Source organism: Hyaena hyaena, unplaced genomic scaffold (genome assembly GCF_003009895.1).
Source record: "Hyaena hyaena isolate Hyena2069 unplaced genomic scaffold, ASM300989v1 scaffold_241, whole genome shotgun sequence".
NCBI lineage: Eukaryota > Metazoa > Chordata > Mammalia > Carnivora > Hyaenidae > Hyaena > Hyaena hyaena.
In genome coordinates, this window is record NW_024080875.1 from 1729267 (window position 1) to 1748578 (window position 19312).

The following is a 19312-nucleotide window of genomic DNA, read 5'->3' on the forward strand; positions in this document are numbered from 1 at the left end:
TAAGTCTCCTGTCTGCATTGCTAAGGAAAAGAACGCTGCCTAATTATGAGTGTCACAAACTGGAAAAAATCTGGCTACTAAGACTATTCAAAAAATCTTTCACATTATTCAAATCTATGCTGAGAATTCAAAATGATCAGTTAACATCTATTATTACAAATACAGAACAGATGTCAAGTGGATTATTAAAGAATTATGTCAGCATAGTTCCAGTAACTATTTAAAAAAAGTACCCCCTCCCAAAGCATTGTCACTACTCCAAAACACGAAGCTGGTTATAAAAACCATTACATGATACACGGTACAAAATAAACTTAATACAGACGTTGCTATAATTTGTAGAAGTGTTCCCTATTCTCTTCAAAATCTTCAACTAAGTTCTGTTTAGATTCTAAAGGACATGACTGTGGACAAAGAAAAACAGATATATTTTTAAGCTAGATTAATTATTTTTTACTTTTGATTTTATTTAAATCAATAATCAATCATACTTTGAACACAACCCAAGGGTTACTCTAAATAAACAACAATGATTTTAAATTGCCACTATTATATTGTAACCTATCCCACTAGCTTTAGAAAACAGTGTATCAGAAATATTTCAGTGACTCTGCTAGCTACAACAGCTAACTAGTTTGAAGAATTCACAGAAAGTAAATTCTTCATGATAGTGCCGAGCCAAAATAAGCATACAAGAAGAAGTAAAGCTGTGAAAATACATTACACAATAACAAACAGGTTAACCTAAGTAACTGGCACCAACTTCTAGAAAGAGAAGAGAAATGCGAGCTATTTCAGTCACAGAAATCCATGGTCTCCCTCACTGACAGCAGTCTTGACATTAATAGCCACTCTACTGCAACATGTAACAATAAAAATCTAATTTCTCTTAACATTCTTTCTCAATTATTCTTTCCACTGGGTCACATGTACTCTTTCCACTTATTCCACTCTCTTTATTCCATCCTTTTCTTTGATATTAACAAATAAAGGAAATGTGAGGGTTTTTTCTTTAAAAAAATCTGGCTTCACGACTCTTTCTCTAAAGTCAGATTCTGAAATATTAAAAGATGAATCTTTTCTATATTGTCTTCCATTTCCCCAAGCTTATATAGATATTCTCTATTTCTGTATGAATATGTAACTGAAAATTTTTTTCATTTCTTGAATTCAACAAATACTTTCATAAAGTAGCAACATTTAAGTAATTTTCAAAACTTCACCCAACCATTTAAGACTTCTAACATTTATGACAATGGAAATACTACCTTAAATCTTCAGTTATGGATTCTTCCACCCTAGGCTTCTTTCCAAATATGGGTTCATCTGTGCCCTCAAAATCTGCATCTCTCTTGGTTTTGGCAGTGTTAGTTGACTCTGATTGTAATTTACCATCAAAATGTTTCCTGAAAAGCAAATGGTTAAAAATCAATTCTGCAGTTTTTACTTTAAGGACGATTCTATAAAATATTACTTCAAGAACTATATGTGCCATTAACAGAAAAAGGCATGAAAGTAGACGTAACAAATCAAAACTGGCTAAGGCCCAGAATACCCTAATAAAACCGAACACCACTCCCTTGACGCTTCATATTGTCTTCAAAGTTTTACTTTAAAAATATTTTACAGGGGCGCCTGGGTGGCTTAGTCGGTAAGCGTCCGACTTTCACTTAGGTCATGATCTCGCGGTTTGTGGGTTCGAGCCCCGCGTCGGGCTCTGCGCTGACTGCCAGCTCAGAGCCTGGAGCCTGTTTCAGATTCTGTGTCTCCCTCTCTCTCTGACCCTCCCCTGCTCACGCTGTCTCTCTCTCTCTCTCTCCTAGAAATAAATAAAAATATTAAAAAAAAATTATTTTACATTACATTACTTTTTATTATTAACATAAAATTTCTAAAAAACCTATGAATTAAAAGAATGTTAAACACTTATTTACATGAGCACCTTCAATAAACATTTAATGCTTTCACTTTTACCATGATATTACTGTTAGAGAATATTTCTTGTGGTTGGATTTGTTGTTCAAAAGTAGTTATAATTAATGGTACTTGGTGGACTGAATATCCAAAGGGAAACTTAACCTGACCCATATGCTTGTTATATCCAAAAATCAATTACATGTAAATTTTAGATGTAATTGTGAAAGGCAAAACAAGAAAGCTTCTAGAAGATAAAATGAGAAGATTATTTTCATATTTTACTAAATAGGACATAAAATTATTAACCAAAAATTAAGTTTGATAAATTGGAGTGCATTAAAACCAAGAACTTCTATTAATCAAAAAATATCATTAAGAGAGACAAAGAGTGGAAGAAGATATGTGAACCACATATAACTGACAAAAGCTATCTATCTAAACTATAGAGGATGATGGGGTGCCTGGGTGGCTTAGTCGGTTAAGCGTCCGACTTTCGCTTAGGTCATGATCTCGCGGTTCGTGGGTTCGAGCCCCGTGCTGACCGCCAGCTCAGAGCCTGGAGCCTGTTTCAGTCTGTGACTCCCTCTCTCTCTCTGACCCTCCCCTGCTCACGCTGTCTCTCTCTCTCTCTCTCTCCTAGAAATAAATAAAACATTAAAAAAAATATATAAAAAAATAATAAAATAAAATATAGAGGATGAGGATGACATATTTTAAAATAAATAAATAAATGAGCAGAACGCTTAAACAGGTATATTACAAAAGGGATACTCAAACAGCCAATTAGCATACAAAAATAAACTCAAAACAATTACTCATCAGGAAAATATAAATTAGACTGTACTAAATCAGTGGCTCTCAAATTTTTGGTCTCTGAATTCTTTAAGTCTTTTTTAAAAAAAAATTTTTTTAATGTTTTATTTATTTCTAGGAGAGAGACAGCGTGAGCAGGGGAGGGTCAGAGAGAGAGGGAGACACAGAATCTGAAGCAGGCTCTAGGCTCTGAGCTGGCAGTCAGCACAGAGCCTGACGCGGGGCTCGAACCCACGAACCGCGAGATCATGACCTAAGCGAAAGTCAGACGCTTAACCGACTAAGCCACCCAGGCGCCCCTGAATTCTTTATTAAGTCTTAAAAAAGAAGATTTCAAAGAATTTTATGTAGTTATATCTACTGATATTTACCACGTTAGATACTAAAACAGAAAAAAAATATTTACTATTAATTCATTTTAGAATGGAAATAATAAGTTATTTTAACATTATGTTGACATAATTATTTTTACATTAACATAAATGACACCTGAGAAAAAATAAGTATTTTCAAAAATAATTTTTAATGCAAAGAGTGGCACTGTTTCTATTTCTGCAAATATTAATGTCTGGCTTAAAAATATGCATCTGGGCTCTGCATCTGCTTCAACTTGACGTAGATACTGTCATGAATTTTATGAACAATGGTGAGCCAAAGCCAGACACAAAGGAATGAATGTATTCTGAACGATTCCATTTATATCATAGTCATAAACAGAAAAAAAAAAACATGTTATCAGAATAGTTACTTTTTTTCGGGGGGAAAAAAAAAGGATGTCCGAAATATTCTTTTTTTTTTTTTTTTATCCAAATGGGGGTCACACTGGTGTGTTTATTCTATGAAAGTTCATCTTATGGACTTTCACACCTCTCTTTTCATGTTTCAATAAAATTTTTTTTTATTTTTTATTTATTTATTTTTAAATTTTTTCTTTTTTTGGTGGGGAGGAGTAAAGTATTTATTTATTTATTTATTTATTTTTATTTCTAGAGAGAGAGAGACAGCATGAGCAGGGGAAGGTCAGAGAGAGAGGGAGATACCGACTCTGAAATAGGCTCCAGGCTCTGAGCTGGCAGTCAGCACAGAGCCTGACGCGGGGCTCGAACCCACGAACCGCGAGATCATGACCTAAGCGAAAGTCAGACGCTTAACCGACTAAGCCACCCAGGCGCCCCAATAAAAATTTTTTTTAAATAAGAGTAGCAAATAGTAGTAATGATCTGTATGCCTGAACAACCTTTTCCTAACAAAGGTCCCTGATGCTTAGCAAAACCTGAAATATGTTAATCCAATTACTCACAACTTAGTGGAAAAGGTAATCACTCTTGCCTCATATTTGTTGTTAACTACTTATATGAATCTCTTTTGGACAAGTCATCAATATTCTTGGCCCTAAGTGAAGGAAGACATTTAGAAGATATCAAAGATCTCTCTAGTTCTAACATTCCACTATTCTATCCCTGATTTAGTAAGCATCAACAAAAGCGTTACAATTAAAACCTACTAGCAGCTGGTGACAACCATAAAACAAAAAAATTAGTTCCGAGACCTTTGAGAAACTTAATACCTAAATTTATAGAACATCTTCCTTCAGAAGAGCTGTATTATTCTTTAACACTGTATGTTAGACTTTTAGGTCCCCAACTATTTATTTCTCTCATAACTTGGTATGTATGTCACATGTGGAATATGCACAATTGAAATACCTGAGTTAAACAGAAAGATAGAAATAAAGTGTCACAGATAACAAGCTTACCCTTTAAAAGTAAGTTTTTTAATACTGAAACCCCATGAATACATACATGTTATTTCTAGATATCACAACCACATCATGGAATTCTACAGAGAATCTTTTTCTTATAAAGGATATTAAAGCAACTGGCAAAATATGACTAGCTCTATAGATTATATATAGTATTGTATCAGTATTTAATTCTTTTTAATTTTTTAATGTTTATTTATTTTTGAGAGAGAAAGAGCACAAGCAGGGGAGAGGCAGAGAGAGACACAGAATCCAAAGCAGGCTCCAGGCTCTGAGCTGTCCACACAGAGACTGACACAGGGCTCGAACTCAAGAACAAGGAGATCATGACCTGAGCTGAAGTCGGACACTGAACTGACTGAATCACCCAGGCACCCCTTAATTTCTTAGTTCTGACAATTATTCTCTAGATTGAGACGAGGTCATCATTGTGGGGAAGAAGGGAGACAAATTATTCTGCCTGTCACACTGTTGAAAACAAAAGGTGCATCTCCTGTGGAAAAGGATTTGGCAATACCTAGCAAAAGTACACATTTTACCCTTTAACCTCGTAATTCTAGGAATCTATGGCAAAGATAACAAGGCAAAAAATTTCTTTAAATCTTAAAAATAGACATGTACAAGGCTCTCTGTAATTGTAAAAACTGGAAAAAATCCAATGTTTACAAGAAAGCTCCATATACTAACACGGAGCTATCTTTATTTCATCATTTTAAGTGAAAAAAAAAGATGAATAAGTTTTTAAATTGCACGTTTTGCATAAAAAAGAGTGAAGACAGACATGCACATGTGTATTTTCAGAAAGAAAATAATAAAAAGAGGGGCACCTGGGTGGCTCAGTTAAGCGTCTGACTTCAACTCAGATCATGATCTCATGATCATGAGTTTGAGCCCCACATTGGGCTACGTGCTGACAGCTCAGAGCCTGGAGCCTGTTTCAGATTCTGTGTCTCCCTCTCTCTCTGCCCCTCTCCCACGTGAGCTTTGTCTCTTTCCCTCTCTCAAAAATAAACAAACATTTTAAAAAATTAAAATTTTAGCAATACATAAAATGTAAAATAAGCTGCAACAAGTGTACATAGTATCATGTTAGTAGCATACGAATTTCAAAAAGGAATTATAACAGGGTATTTTCACTGTCAGTGTGACACACTGTTTCTAAGGACAAAAAAGAACCACAAACTAGAACCACAATCTCTTAGGGGTGCCTGGGTGGCTCAGTTGCTTAAGCAGCCAACTTCAGCTCAGGTCATGATCTTGCAGTTTGTGGGTTGAAGCCCCATGTCGGGCTCTGTGCTGACAGCTCAGAGCCTGGAGCCGGCTTTGGATTCTATGTCTCCTCTCTCTCTGTTGTTCCCCGACTCATGCGTGCATACACACTCTCTCTCAAAAATAAATAAACATTAAGAAAGAAATTTTTTAGAACCACAATCTATTCAATATTCTCTTCTGAATCACAATATTATTATGTACTGTTATTTTTAACTATTATAATAATACATAAAATCAAGTTTAGTTATTTATTGCCAAGAATGAACATTTTCAGCAAAAAAAGGATAAAATTATAAAAATCAAAAAAGTCAAGTAAAGTCCCTATAATGTTAATTGTATTATAAATGTCAGTATGAACTCTTTTTTCTAAAACCAATGATTCCCCAGTTCTTTCCACAGTAAGGGCCTAAAAACAATGAAATCCTATACCAATAAGCACTTTGAGCACTGAATATGAGAAAACAAACTAAAAAGGAATATATACTGTAATATTCCATTTAAAACTGAATTCTAGAAAATGCAAGCTGTTCTCCAGTGCCACAAAGACCAGTGTTGCCTAGAAGCAGGATTGGAGACAGGAACGCATTACAAAAAGGCACGCAGAACTTTTGGGGGTCTTGGAAATGTAATCTTGATTGTGGTGATTTAGGATACTTCAAATGTACCCCAATAAAGCTTAAAAAAAGAAAGAAAAATGAATGCAAAAAATGTAATCCATCAAATCATGAAAATCCATTCATTCATCAAGAAGCTAAACACATAATCATATACTCAGTGATGGTCACCATTGTAAGTTCCTTAGGGCACAACTCATTTCTGTTAGAACTGATAAATTATCAAGCATTTTTCCTGCTTCTTCTATGCACTGTATTTCAAGGTAACAACTGGTATGAGTGGTTTTTTTTCATAGATAGATTTGAGGCAATAAACATAGAAAGGACAAAAACAGAAAACTGCCATTTGGCCAACCACCACCGAAATAATGGAGCTAGGCAATCTGCACAGGTGCTAAGGCCATCATGCGAAAAGTTTAAGAGAAAGAAAACTGATCTATCCTAACTCAATGAACAATCTTAAAAAGTGTCGAACACTACATGTGTCTCATGATGTCACCCTGTGATGTAATGCAACTGGAAGTACATGGCACTGCCTGTACCAAACCTCCTGTTCTAAGGTTTGCCCTTAGAATCTAATTAAACTCTTAAACCCTTATTAAAGTTGCCCATTGGATACCTCCATTTGGATGTACTATTATCACTTCCTTTGTCTCAAATTAATTTTATTTCCAAATTACTACCTCCTGTAAATTTCCCTACTTTTCTTTTTGCTGTTATCCAAATTCAAAATCTCCTTTGCAGCACCTGGGTGGTTCAGTCGGTTCAGCGCCCAACTTCGGCTCAGGTCATGATCTCGAGGTTCCTGAGTTCTAGCCCCACATCGGGTTCACTGGAGTCAGCCTGCCAAGGCAGAGCCCACTTCAGATCCTCTGCCCCTCCCCCCGCCCTTCCCTTCTCTGGCTCTCTCCCCAAAATAAATATTTTTAAAAAATCTCTTGACTCCTTTTCCATTGTTCTGGCCTGCTCCGTCGTTAACACCCTCAATTTTTTTCCTTCACAGCATTTTGCACCTTTCCTTTTCCTTTCTTCTGCCACCTCCTGAACTGAGGTTCTTTTAATCTCACTGAATAAACTAAAATACTTCCCTAATTTACTAACTTTTATTATCTTCCCTTCTTCAACATACTCTGACAGCCACTACCACATTAATTTTCCTAAACTACTACTCTACCTATGCAATTACCAAGCTAGGAAAAACCCGTGGTTTTAAAAATATAATTAAAACTTTCATACTTGATATTTAACACCCTTCACAATCTAAAACCAACTTTTATTCAGTATTATCTATTCTCATCCCTAAACAAACACTCCCTCAAGCCTTCCAGTATCAAATCTATTCCCCCTACCCAGAACTGCCTCCTGCATATACGAACCCCTGAAAAAAGAGATCTCTTTTTGGAACGCATACAACACTCAACTGTATACACAACTTATTTTATCTAAATTACCTACCAATTTTTAAAACGTGTATCTGGCCCTATCTCTTTAACAGGACTAAAAATCCCCCCAGAACAAAATCATGTCTAATTTAATCCAATCTATTGGGTACCTCCCTTAGCTAAGAGTAAATTTTGTTGATTAAGAATGAATCATCTTTTATTTTAATCCAAATATCACCTTTTCCTTCTTCCATTATAAGCAATATCGTACAGTTTACGGCAGGTTTATGCATCACTCTATTACATACGTTTAGAAGTCAGTACTTTTTAAAAATGTTCTCAGTAAACTCGACGACAGTAAGCTTTTGAGAACCTATTACGTGTTAAACACCGTTAGATGCTTTACATACATTATCTCATTCAATCCTCACAATCTTAGTAGTCACTGTCACGTTCTTTTTTAAGAGCAATAAACTACAGCTTGGAGATTAAATTTCTCTCCCGAGTCCTCCTGTTGCTATTTGCCCGTTCCAAGTCAATACAAGTCACGTTTTCTCAGCTTCTTAACCCTTTACTCAACTGGCCATTAGCTTCATTTAAGACAGTGCCGGGTGTTGTGGGGTACAGAACCTAACACACAACAACCCATGCGGTAAGGAATTGCCGTGGCAGGAGCTCACGATGCCTGCGGAAACCGGCGAACGCCAAAATCCCGATTCACCAAACCAACATTCCTCCCCCCGCTTTAAACATTTGCCCCAAACCCCTTCACTTCCCGATGCCACTGGGTCTACACCCCAATTGCTCATGCTCTCGAAAAGAGTATTTTCTCCCCTCAGCGCTGAGGAAAGAAAAAACATCCTGACACCTTTCTTACCCGCCCTTTTCCGCAGACCCTGGCGGCCCCTTCCATTTCCCCTTCTCCTTCTCTTTGTCTTTTTTAGTTCCGGGCGCGGTGGTGGAGTCGTCTTCAAACACGCTGAAGAGCTCATCTCCAAAAGCGTCCGCCATCTTTCGGAGCTGGGAGACCGAATCTCCCTCCTACCCACAATGCACCGCGAGCGAACCGACAGTGACGCTAAGGGGAGCCTCAGCTATGGCCCGTGGGAAACAAAAGTAGTCTAGTCACGTAACCCCATCCCCTAGAATACTTCCTTGACTTCTCTTCTGACTCTTCCTTTGCTATCACGACTGGATGGCCAGTTAGCTAACTTAAAGAAGGAGAGAATACCCGGCACGCCGCAGGCAGCTAGAGGGAGGCGAGGAGGCGGAACCTTGGTGAGTCGGACCAATTGCGAGTCAGCGGCCGCCCAGCCCCTAGAGGCCCGGATGAAGGACGCAGGGTGGCGGCGTGGGACCCGGGGAATGTAAAGAGTGCTTGGAGGAGGTGCCGCGGCGGTTCCGGGACTTAGACCAGCGAGGCTTTTTGCCACAGATGCAATATGGGCGGCAAGAACAAGAAACACAAGGCGTCCGGAGCCGCGGCTGTCCGGGCTGCTGTGTCTGCTTCCAGAGCCAAATCCGCCGAAGCCGGAGCTGCTGGGGAGGCCCAAAACAAGAAGCCGGTGGCCAGGCCGCCCTCCGCAGCTGCCGCTAGCACCAGGGAGCCCCGAGTCAAGCAAGGTACGAGAGGTCCTAGGGCCTTGTGTTTTCTACCCCGAGCAGCTCCTGCTGCTGCTGTTTACGAGGGAATAGCTCAATCTGGGCCGACCCTAGGTCTCAAAATTTGTTATCTTCCACACCTGGAGCTGCTAGTTCCCTATCCGGTGGCCTTGTTCTAGGTTACTGTAAGCTGTTGGGTGTCTCTGAGGTTATGACAGTTGTGCTCTTGCAGCCTGGCATCTCCCACCCAACGCCTGCTTTTTCTTACGACAACAAAATAAAAATTGTGTTCACTCCCGGTTCAGCAAGAATCAGTCTTGAGCCGACATCTAAACTAGCTAGGTTGATGCAGAGGTTAATGTGTGGAGTTCCTATCCTCCTGGAGTCAGACCCATTTTGTACTTGGTCTTCGTATCATTTTTAACCCCGGTGTACTGTTTTCATGTGTTATGGAAGAACCAATAATAAGAATTTCAGTACTTACACACCGAACATGGGTATAGCCTATTGTGGAAATAGCTGTGATCCTTACCACTGTCGTGCATTTTTTGCTTACTGTGCAATTTAGTTTGATAGATTAGAGATTGCTGGTTCTGGCCACAGATGAGCAGGCCCCTTTGTAACAACTGATTCCAAAGGATGAACAGTTACACTCTGTTTTGTTCTGCTTAGCTTGTTCTGCCTATAGTTCTTACTGAAATGTTTGTCCAGCACATGTTTTTGAACACTTCTGTATCTCATGATGTTAGGGGTGGGATGAGCAATAAAGACAAATCATCTCTCTCAGAATTTGCTGGTGTAATGGCGGACACAGGCATTAAATAATCTCACCAACATTGCTTTATAATTGATAAGTGCCACAAGGAAAAAACAAGGAAGAGGATTTAACAAGTTAACCTAATTTTTACTGGAGAGGAGGAGGGGTCATAGATGGTCTTTTTGAGAAAGTGACAGTTAAGCTGAGATCAGGATAACTAGTAGGTGTTAGCCCTGTAAAGAATGGGGGAGATAGTGTACTATTCCTGGCAGAGTGAAGAAACTTCGTGTGCAGAGATCTCGAGTGAGGAAAAAGCTTCAGTCTTTGAAGTCTTCATGGAATGTCAGCATTGCATAAGAGAAGATGACGCTAAAGACATATACCCTTAAACTTTCATCTAGAAGGTGAATAAATCTTTGCCCCACAATTTATTGTAACATCTTAACTACCAAGTTTTGATGCCTATAAATACAAATACACAGCATTGCTCTTTGACTATTATTCTGTGGCACTTTTCCTCTGAATCAACCTCTTTTGGATTCTCTTCTTTTCTGATATGCCTCTGAATCCTTTCAACTCTGTAATCATTTGTTGTATTCTTTGGCTTCCTATTCCTCCTGCCCCAAAATGTGTCCCTCACTGAAGGTGTTAGTCTGTGACACTATAGTTCTCCATGTACAGTCCTTCTAGGAGAGTACCTCCATTACTAATTCTTGTCTTTTCCTTTGTAGATGACTCCTCCGTCTTTCTAGTCCTGGTTTCTATTCTAATCTCAAGTCAGCCATTTCCATGTTTACTTGGACCTTCTGGTCCTATTTTGCAAGCCTCTCAAATTTAACGTGGCTCATACTAAACTACCCTTCTCTCATGACACTAGTATCTATGATCGCCTTGTTTTTGTTTTCCCATTTTCCTCTTTATTCAATGTTAATAGTTACTTTTAATGTCTTCCTTTCTTCCTCATATCCAATCTTTTGTCAAGCTTTATACGGTTTTCACTTATCTTCCACGTATACCATTTTCACTTTTCATTTGTGCTGTTCATGCCTCAGTCTAAGTACTCATGAATTCCTGGAGTACCAACAAAGCTTTCTAATGGGTTTCCCTACCTCGTATTTTTCCTCCTTTAGTTTGTCCTGCCTGCAATCATCAGATTAATCTTGAAGAAATGCTGCTTTGTATGTAGCACTTCTCAGTTTCTTTCACAGCATCTGCACTGACTTTGTGATTAAGTGCAAACCATTACTCTACCATCTAAGATCCCTTTTCCAGCCTTCTAACTAATTCTTGTATTTACCTATAGCATATCTGATATATTTTCATTGTTCCAAATGCAGCTATTGACTTTCTGCCTCTTTGTATTCTTGCCATTTTCTCTTAATAGAATGCCATCTGTCCCAAACACATCTATCCCAAATACTGAACTCCTGTAACACCCATCCCAAATGTGAAGAAAGAGAAAATGAGAGGTTGTCTATTAAATTTGTAGGAAAGGTTTTGTAACTAAGTCCATATACATAGCACTAAAAATAAATCTGCTATGTAGATTGTCACGTGATTTTTTTTTTCCTGTGTGAGTATTTTTATATAACATGATAGGCCAGCTTTGGAGGAAAAAACATTACTTCTGAACTTTTTAAGTTCTTAATATAAGTGTAATTGTTCTACTCCTCTTCACTTCTTTTGTTTTCAAAAATTTGAAGGATTGTACATAGCATTGCTTTCTCAAAATTGTCGTCTCATACAGAGGCAGAGAATCTTTTCTGCTGTGAAATGGCTCTTGGCACAATTCTCAGTATTCTCCCCTCCTGTTTTTTCATTTCATTTGTTCATCAGAAATTTTTGAATTGCTACTATGTTCCAAGCAAGACTTTAGGCCTTGGGGATACCACATGAACTGGTCAAGGATGAGGACTAATAACTGTAAGGCTGGTGTTTACGAAAATCCTTGAAGCTAGATGAGATGTAAAATTGTAAGAGGGAAACAAGGCTGGGGGACTAATGTCATGAGTTAACTCATAAAACCCATTATAAATATTTTTCAAGGTAATCCAAATAAAACAGAAAAAGTGCAACAAAGGTCACAAATCAGTGACTTGGTAAAGAACAAATTGAATATTAAGAGTCTGTTTTTGCCTATAACAGGGATGGTTTCTCTGAGGAAACATCTATGCTGAGATGGTTTGAAGCAACTAGTTATTAGAAGATCTGAAGGCCATGTTTGAGGAAGAGGCGACAAGGGCAAAGGCCCTAAGGGGAGCAAGCTTGGCATGTTACCAAAAAAACCAAGAAGATATTGTATGGGTAGAATGAGAGAGAAGGGACTAGTGTTGGCATTAAATGTAGGAGAGACCTTAGGTAGTTTACATTTTTAAAGGATCAGTCAGGTTGCTCTGGCAGAATGGACTTCCTCACGGACCCTGACTGTTCACATTGTATCATTTCATCCTCATTTATTCTCTAGATACCCCATATTTCCTTTTCATAGTTTATTTGGGTAATTAGTTAATTACTCCACCAGTACTTGAGCTCCATGAAGACAAGGACTGGGTCTTATTTAACCCTGCTTAGATCCCTTGCCTGGTTCAGATCCCCTTACAGATGTGTACTCTTGGTCAGAAAGAAACCAGAGTGCTTCAGTACATGTGTCACCATTGCTAGCAACTAAAAGCGAATGTATTAGTGATAGTGGGTCATTATAATGCAATAAGTTACAAAAGGAATATGTTGTGAAGGAAAGAGTAGTTGGCAACAACAGATTGTTTTTTGGCTGATGCTTCGTTTATTGTTATTATTACCGGAGTCATCTTGAGGAAATCACTTTTTCTGTGCTTCAACTTTAATGTTTATTTGCTTTCGAGAGAGAGCTCGAGCACACATGCGAGCAAGTGGGGAGGGTCAGAGAGAGAGGGAGACAGAATCTGAAGCAGTCTCCAGGCTTGGAGCTGTCAGCACAGAGCCTGATGTGGGGCTCAAACTCAAAACCTTGAGATCATGACATGAGCCAAAGTCGGAAGCTGAACCGACTGAGCCACCCAGGCACCCCTGTGCTTCAACTTTAATGTAATATTTTGAAAAGAGTGTGCATGTTCTATGAACTATCATTTCGAAATTTGAAATCTGATACTTTTGCCTTGGAGATACTGTCCACTAACATCCTTATTTCCAGTCAAATTTCTGATAACTCCTTCTGTCTGAAACAGAAAACCACAGTTTATAAGAAAATATCTTCAAGCAGCAAGGAAAGTAGCTGTCCTAAATCCCCTGCACCTTACTTGGCAAAAGAATGGGAATCATCTTTGTTCCATGACCTATTGACTTAGAATTGCATTAGAAAATAGGGTTACTAATTTATAAGTTTGAGTTACTATTTTCTTCTGGTGCCTTCAGTTTTTCCTGAGTGACACATTAGAATCTGGCTGTTAGATTGACATTCTGAAGGTTGGCAGCTGACAAGAAAGGAGACCACAGAATCACCAAATAGAAAATTAGAGCAGTTTGGGGGAAATTGAGTAAGCTCAATTTTTTTTACTAGCTCTGCAAGCTTCCAAGTAAAATAATAGATCTTCACATCATAAAAAGGCTTGAATTTTCTTGATTATAGTGTATGTATATAGCGGGAAGCATATATACATTTTGGGAAGTTTTCCATCAAATTGTTTAAAATGCATTTCAAATTCTGAAGCCTTACTTGAAAGGACCTTACTTGATTTGATTGGTGCTTTCTCTTTGGCAGGATCTCATTGTTTCTTCAGTTCCTCAGCCTATTGATTAAAATGAAAATATACTCACTTTTAGAGACCTTTATTGATACCCAGTGAATGTGCAGCAGTATTGGTGTGCATTTCCTTGGTTTTCTGGGGACTCAGTGCTTTTATTTCCCTTGGAAGTTCACCGTATAAGCTGACTTCAGAGAAATGATATGTTATTTGTTTTAGGTAGAATGGTTGGAGGAGACAAATGAGAGCTTATTTCAATCTTCGACACAAAAAATTATTAAAGGACTTTATAATTTTGCCCCCATCACTAACACATCAACTTTGAATTGCTTCTCAGTATAATCTTTCGCAAAAGGGTTATAATTGGATCCCCTCAGTGCTTTGGGGACCTGAAAACTCCAATTGGTATGCAGAATTTGTCAAGTTTACTGCAAATGATGAGACCTCACAGAAATGGTTAAGGACTACTGATATGTACTCTCATTTATGTCTACTGACATGAGTTTATGAGCAAGGATACTAAGATTAAAGTTTAAGGCTAAAAGGTGAGGAAATTAACCATGATGTAGCAGAATTGTAACCATCTTTTCATATACGCTACGTAACCTTGGGTACTTTCTGTATAAGTAGCACAGAAATAATTCAGGGAACCACTAATGTCTGTAATTCATACTGCCCAAATGTGAATAGTTGCTCTGAAAAGCTTTTTTCTTTTAAAACGCCAAATTATATTAACTAGCATCTTTTTTTGCCTTTGAATTATTTTTATTTTTTTAAATAGTTTATTGTCAAGTTGGTTTCCATATAACACCCACTGCTCATCCCAGCAAGTGCTCTCTTCCGTGCCCATCACCCCCTTCCCCCCACCCTCACCCCCATCAGCCCTCAGTTTGTTCTCAACATTCAAGAGTCTCTCATGGTTTGCCTGCCTCCCTCTCCCCAACTATTTTTCCCCTTCTTCTCCCCCACAGTCCTCTGTTAAGTTCCTCTTAATCCTCCTATACATGCAAACATATGGTATCTGTTCTTCTCTGCCTGACTTCTTTTTTTTTTTTTTTTTTTTTTTTAATGTTTTATTTCTGAAAGAGAGGCAGCGTGAGCAGGAGAGGGTCAGAGAGAGAGGGAGACACAGAATCTGAAACAGGCTCCAGGCTCTGAGCTGTCAGCACAGAGCCCGATGTAGGGCTCGAACCCACAAACCGTGAGATCATGACCTGAGCCTAAGTCGGACGCTTAACCAACTGAGCCACCCAGGCGCCCCATTCTCTGCCTGACTTCTTTCGCTCAGCATAACAACGTCAAGTTCCATACATGTTACTACACATGGCCAGATTTCATTCTTTCTCATTGCCATGTAGTATTCCGTCTTATAGATAAACCACATCTTCTTGATTCATTCATCCATTGATGGACACTTAGGCTCTTTCCATGTTTTGGCTATTGTGGAGAGTGCTGCTGTGACCATTGAGGTACATGTGCCCCTGTGTATCAGAACTCCTGTATCCCTTGGGTAAATTCCTAGCAGTGCTATTGATGGGTCATAGGGGAGTTCTGTTGTTAATTTTTTGAGGAACCTCCACACTGTTTTCCAGACGGGCTGCACCAGTTTACATTCCCACCAACAGTGTAGGAGAGTGACCATTTCTCCACATCCTCGCTAGCATCTAGAGTCCTCTGATTTGCTCATTTTAGCCACTCTGACCAGCATGAGGTGGTATCTCAGTGTGGTTTTGATTAATCAGCATTCTCAAGGTTAACAATTTACTTAAAAAGAGCAAAGGCATATATATTTTTAAATAAATCTATCATCACCTTTACATTTTTAAAATCAGATGCTTTTCTGCATGGTAATTAGCTGAAGCAGGATCTCTCAGAGGATGTTAGATTCTTGACAGAGAAGATGGTTATTTTTGAAGAGAAACACTCCTCAAGTAAAAATGAGGCAGCAGCTCCTATCATCTTCTATTGAGTCCAAGGGTTGCTGTACTAGTTTCTTAGGACATATCACCACAAACTTGGTTGGCCAAATGTAACAAATATTCTCTCACAATTCTGGAGGATGTAAGTCCAAAATCAAGTTGTCATTTGGACCATGCTTCCTTCAGGTTCTGGATAAGAATCCTTTCTTACCTCTGCTGGCTTCTGGTAATCCCGAGAATTGCTTACCTTGTCTGCCTTTTGACACATGGGGCTTCTAATGGCCTTAGTGCCTGTGTTCACATATCTCCTTTCTCTGGACACTAGTCATTGGATGATTTCATTCCAAGATGAAAGATCCTTACTAATTTTATCTGTAAGGATCTTATTTCCAAATACGGTCACATTCTGGGATTCCAGGTAGGAATGAACTTTAAAGAGGTGGGGAGAATGATACTACTAAACCCACTACAGTTGTTAAGTCTGTTCCAGCCTAGAGCAACACTACGCATATTGTCAGTTCTCTAACAAGTAACCATGAAGGAATACATATTATTTTCAAACCTCTTTGTCTCATGATCTGTTTACTCTTAAAAGTCAGTGATGATCCAAATACATTTTATGTGATTTATAACACCGATATACATAATGTTATAAATAAAAAGGAAAAAAATTAAATATTAATTAATTAAAAAGAACAAACCCATTATAACATAAACGCATTTTTAGGAAAAATAACTACATTTTCCAAACCAAAAAAAAAAATGTTTTGGGTTTTTGCAAATCTCTTAATGTCCATTCAATTTTCTGTATTATCATCATATAGCCACTGAAAAATAACACTGTACACTCATGAGAAAATGAGTACGAATATGGCAAATAACATTTTAGATTATGACAATAGTTCTCATGTCATGGAGTTTCTGCCAAAGAGGCCTCAAGAATTCCACAGGATCTCTTGAACACACCTGACAAGAACTCTAGATGCTGGTGAGGATACAGAGAAACGGGCACCCTCCTACACTGTTGGTGGGAATGTAAACTGGTGCAGCCCCTCTGGAAAAGTGTGGAGGTTCCTCAAAAAATTAACAATAGAACTCCCCTAAGACCCAGCAATAGCACTGCTAGGAATTTACCCAAGGGGTATAGGAATGCTGATGCATAGGAGCACATGTACCCCAATGGTCATAGCAGCACTCTCCACAATAGCCAAAACATGGAAAGAGCCTAAATGTCCATCAGCAGACGAATGGATCAAGAAGATGTGGTTTATCTATACGATGGAATACTACATGGCAGTGAGAAAGAATGAATTCTGGCCATGTGTAACAACATGGATGGACCTTGAGGTTGTTATGCTGAGCGAAGTAAGTCAGGCAGAGAAAGACAGCTGCCATATGTTTGCACGTATAGGAGGATTAGGAGGAACTTAACAGAGAACCGTGGAGGAGAAGAAGGGGAAAAATAGTGGGGGAGGGGGAGTCTCTCATGAGAGACTCTTGAATGCTGAGAACAAACTGAGGGCTGATTGGAGAGGGGAAGGGGGGTAATAGGCATGGAGGAAGGCACTTGTTGGGATGAGCACTGAGTGTTATATGGAAACAAGTTGACAATAAGTTATTTAAGAAAAAAAGAACCTTGAGAATGCTGATTGGTAAAATCTTTTTGAAAATTTAGAGGCAGTATTGCTGACTTGTCGATTGAGTTATTTGGTGAAGTGGGAAAAAGAGAGCTGAAATAAAATATTTAATGTTTAGCAATTTTTAGAGGAAAATTGAAATAATGTAAGAACTGTTAATGATTAAATTGTCTTGATTACTTACTGTCTATTATATACAGGTCCGAAAATTTATAGTTTTAATTCTGCAAATGATTCTGGTGGTCCTGCAATTCTGGATAAATCTCTTCTGAAGGTGAGTACAGAGGTCTTGAGTCCTTTCAAGAAATGTTCTCTTTGAAAAAAAAAAAAAAAAGTATATTCTTAAATATAAGAAAATGATGGTGTATTTTAAATTGTTGTAATAAATTAATTGCTGATCTGTACTAAATAGATGTTAAGTCATAACACATATGTTGAAAGCCTGTAAGAACTTAAGGAAGATGTGGGTAAGATCCAAACTTGTTAAAAAAAATTTTTTTAATGTTTTTTTAAATTTTTGATTGAGAGGAGGGGGAGGGACAGAGAAGGAGACACAGAACCTGAAGCAGGCTCCAGGCTCTGAGCAGTCAGCACTGAGCCTGACACGGGGTTCAAACCCACGAACCTTGAGATCAAGACCTGAGCTGAAGTCGGATGCTTAACTAACTGAGCCACCCAGGCGCCCCAAGATACAGATCTTCAAGAATATTCATCCTTTCAGACCTGATTTAGTATACATTTCCAGCTTCCTTTCCATTATTCTTCTCCAGTTAAAATTTTACTTTCAATCATTGTTCCTCCAAATCCTGTATGATTTTATTACTCTGGGCTTTTGTCTTTGAGCCCTCTGCTTAAAATGACCTGCTTCCCTTCTCCATTTGTCACCTCTGGAGCCTCTATCTAGGAACTCCTTCATAACTTACCAATTTTCCTTGTGGTCCCATTTTTTTTTTAATAAAAAAAAAAACTGTGGTTTACAGTTTATCTTTTTATATAGGTTTCCAGTGCTAGCCTGAATTTCTGAAGTGTATTTTTGAGCATAGATCATGGTAGGCATTCAGTAAAGATGTGGTAAAGGGAAGGTAGATGCTTTTGTATTCTGAAGTTTAAAGTTTGGACAGAATATGTGGAACAAAAATAGGAAGATCAAGTGGCTAATAGAAAAACAGGATCAAATATTGAGAACCAAAAGAGTTTATGTAACCTCATTGTTACTCTTTATATAGTATTTACTTTTATTTGATAGGTCTTCTTTTTAGTGTAGCATCCATTATTTAAAATCATTTGCTTGGGGTTTATATTAAGCAGATTTCTGGGCTCTATCCACAAGGATTCTGATTCAGCTTGGGAATCAGTCTTAGGATCCAGGTTTAGGAATCGGTCTTTATGATAGCATTCTAAAGACAGTGCAAGCTTCAGGAGGGTTTGTAAAAGGATTTTTTTCCTTGTCATATGTTCCTTTTTCCATATCCCATTTTTTCTTAGATATGTGGTATAGATGTAGTCCAATGAATGCCGGTCTAAAATATAATAATTATTTCACCTGATTTTAGCTGAAATTCTTGGATTGTTGGCAGGGATATAGAAAACTGATTTTCTTCTGATCACTTAATTATTAAATATTTAATAATTTAGATTCTAATTGATATGACCTTTTTGGCTTCAACAGGTGGTAATTAATCACAAACTAGAGCAAAGAATTATTGGAGTGATAAATGAGCATAAAAAGCAAAATAATGACAAGGGAGTGATTTCTGGAAGACTTACTGCCAAAAAATTACAGGTATTTTGCAAACTTTTTTTGAGTTCCTTATTTTTTTAATGTTTATTTTTTTTTTATTTTGAGACACAGAGAGTGCATGCACGAGCAGGGAAGGGAGAGAGAATCCCAAGTAGGCTCCATGCTGTCAGCACAGAG

General features: G+C 38.1%; 2 protein-coding genes across 3 annotated transcripts in view; one reads left to right on the plus strand and one right to left on the minus strand.

Moving 5' to 3' along the window:
* MTREX (Mtr4 exosome RNA helicase) overlaps positions 1–8939 on the minus strand; it is a 102488-nt gene extending 93549 nt beyond the window's left edge. Inside the window, exons 1-2 of the mRNA XM_039244533.1 lie at positions 8638–8939; positions 1269–1406 (exon numbers count right to left, since the gene is read on the minus strand). Of these exons, the coding sequence (XP_039100464.1) occupies positions 1269–1406; positions 8638–8771 (272 nt within the window). The 5' untranslated portion in view covers positions 8772–8939. The remainder of the gene's footprint in view (positions 1–1268; positions 1407–8637) is intronic.
* Positions 8940–9104: 165 nt separating this feature from the next.
* Positions 9105–19312, plus strand: part of DHX29 (DExH-box helicase 29) — a 49056-nt gene continuing 38848 nt past the window's right edge. Inside the window, exons 1-3 of one of the 2 annotated variants that reach the window (XM_039244518.1) lie at positions 9105–9383; positions 17595–17668; positions 19064–19177. In XM_039244518.1, the coding sequence (XP_039100449.1) occupies positions 9203–9383; positions 17595–17668; positions 19064–19177 (369 nt within the window). In that variant the 5' untranslated portion in view covers positions 9105–9202. The remainder of the gene's footprint in view (positions 9384–17594; positions 17669–19063; positions 19178–19312) is intronic. The other variant, XM_039244519.1, reaches the window with a different exon arrangement.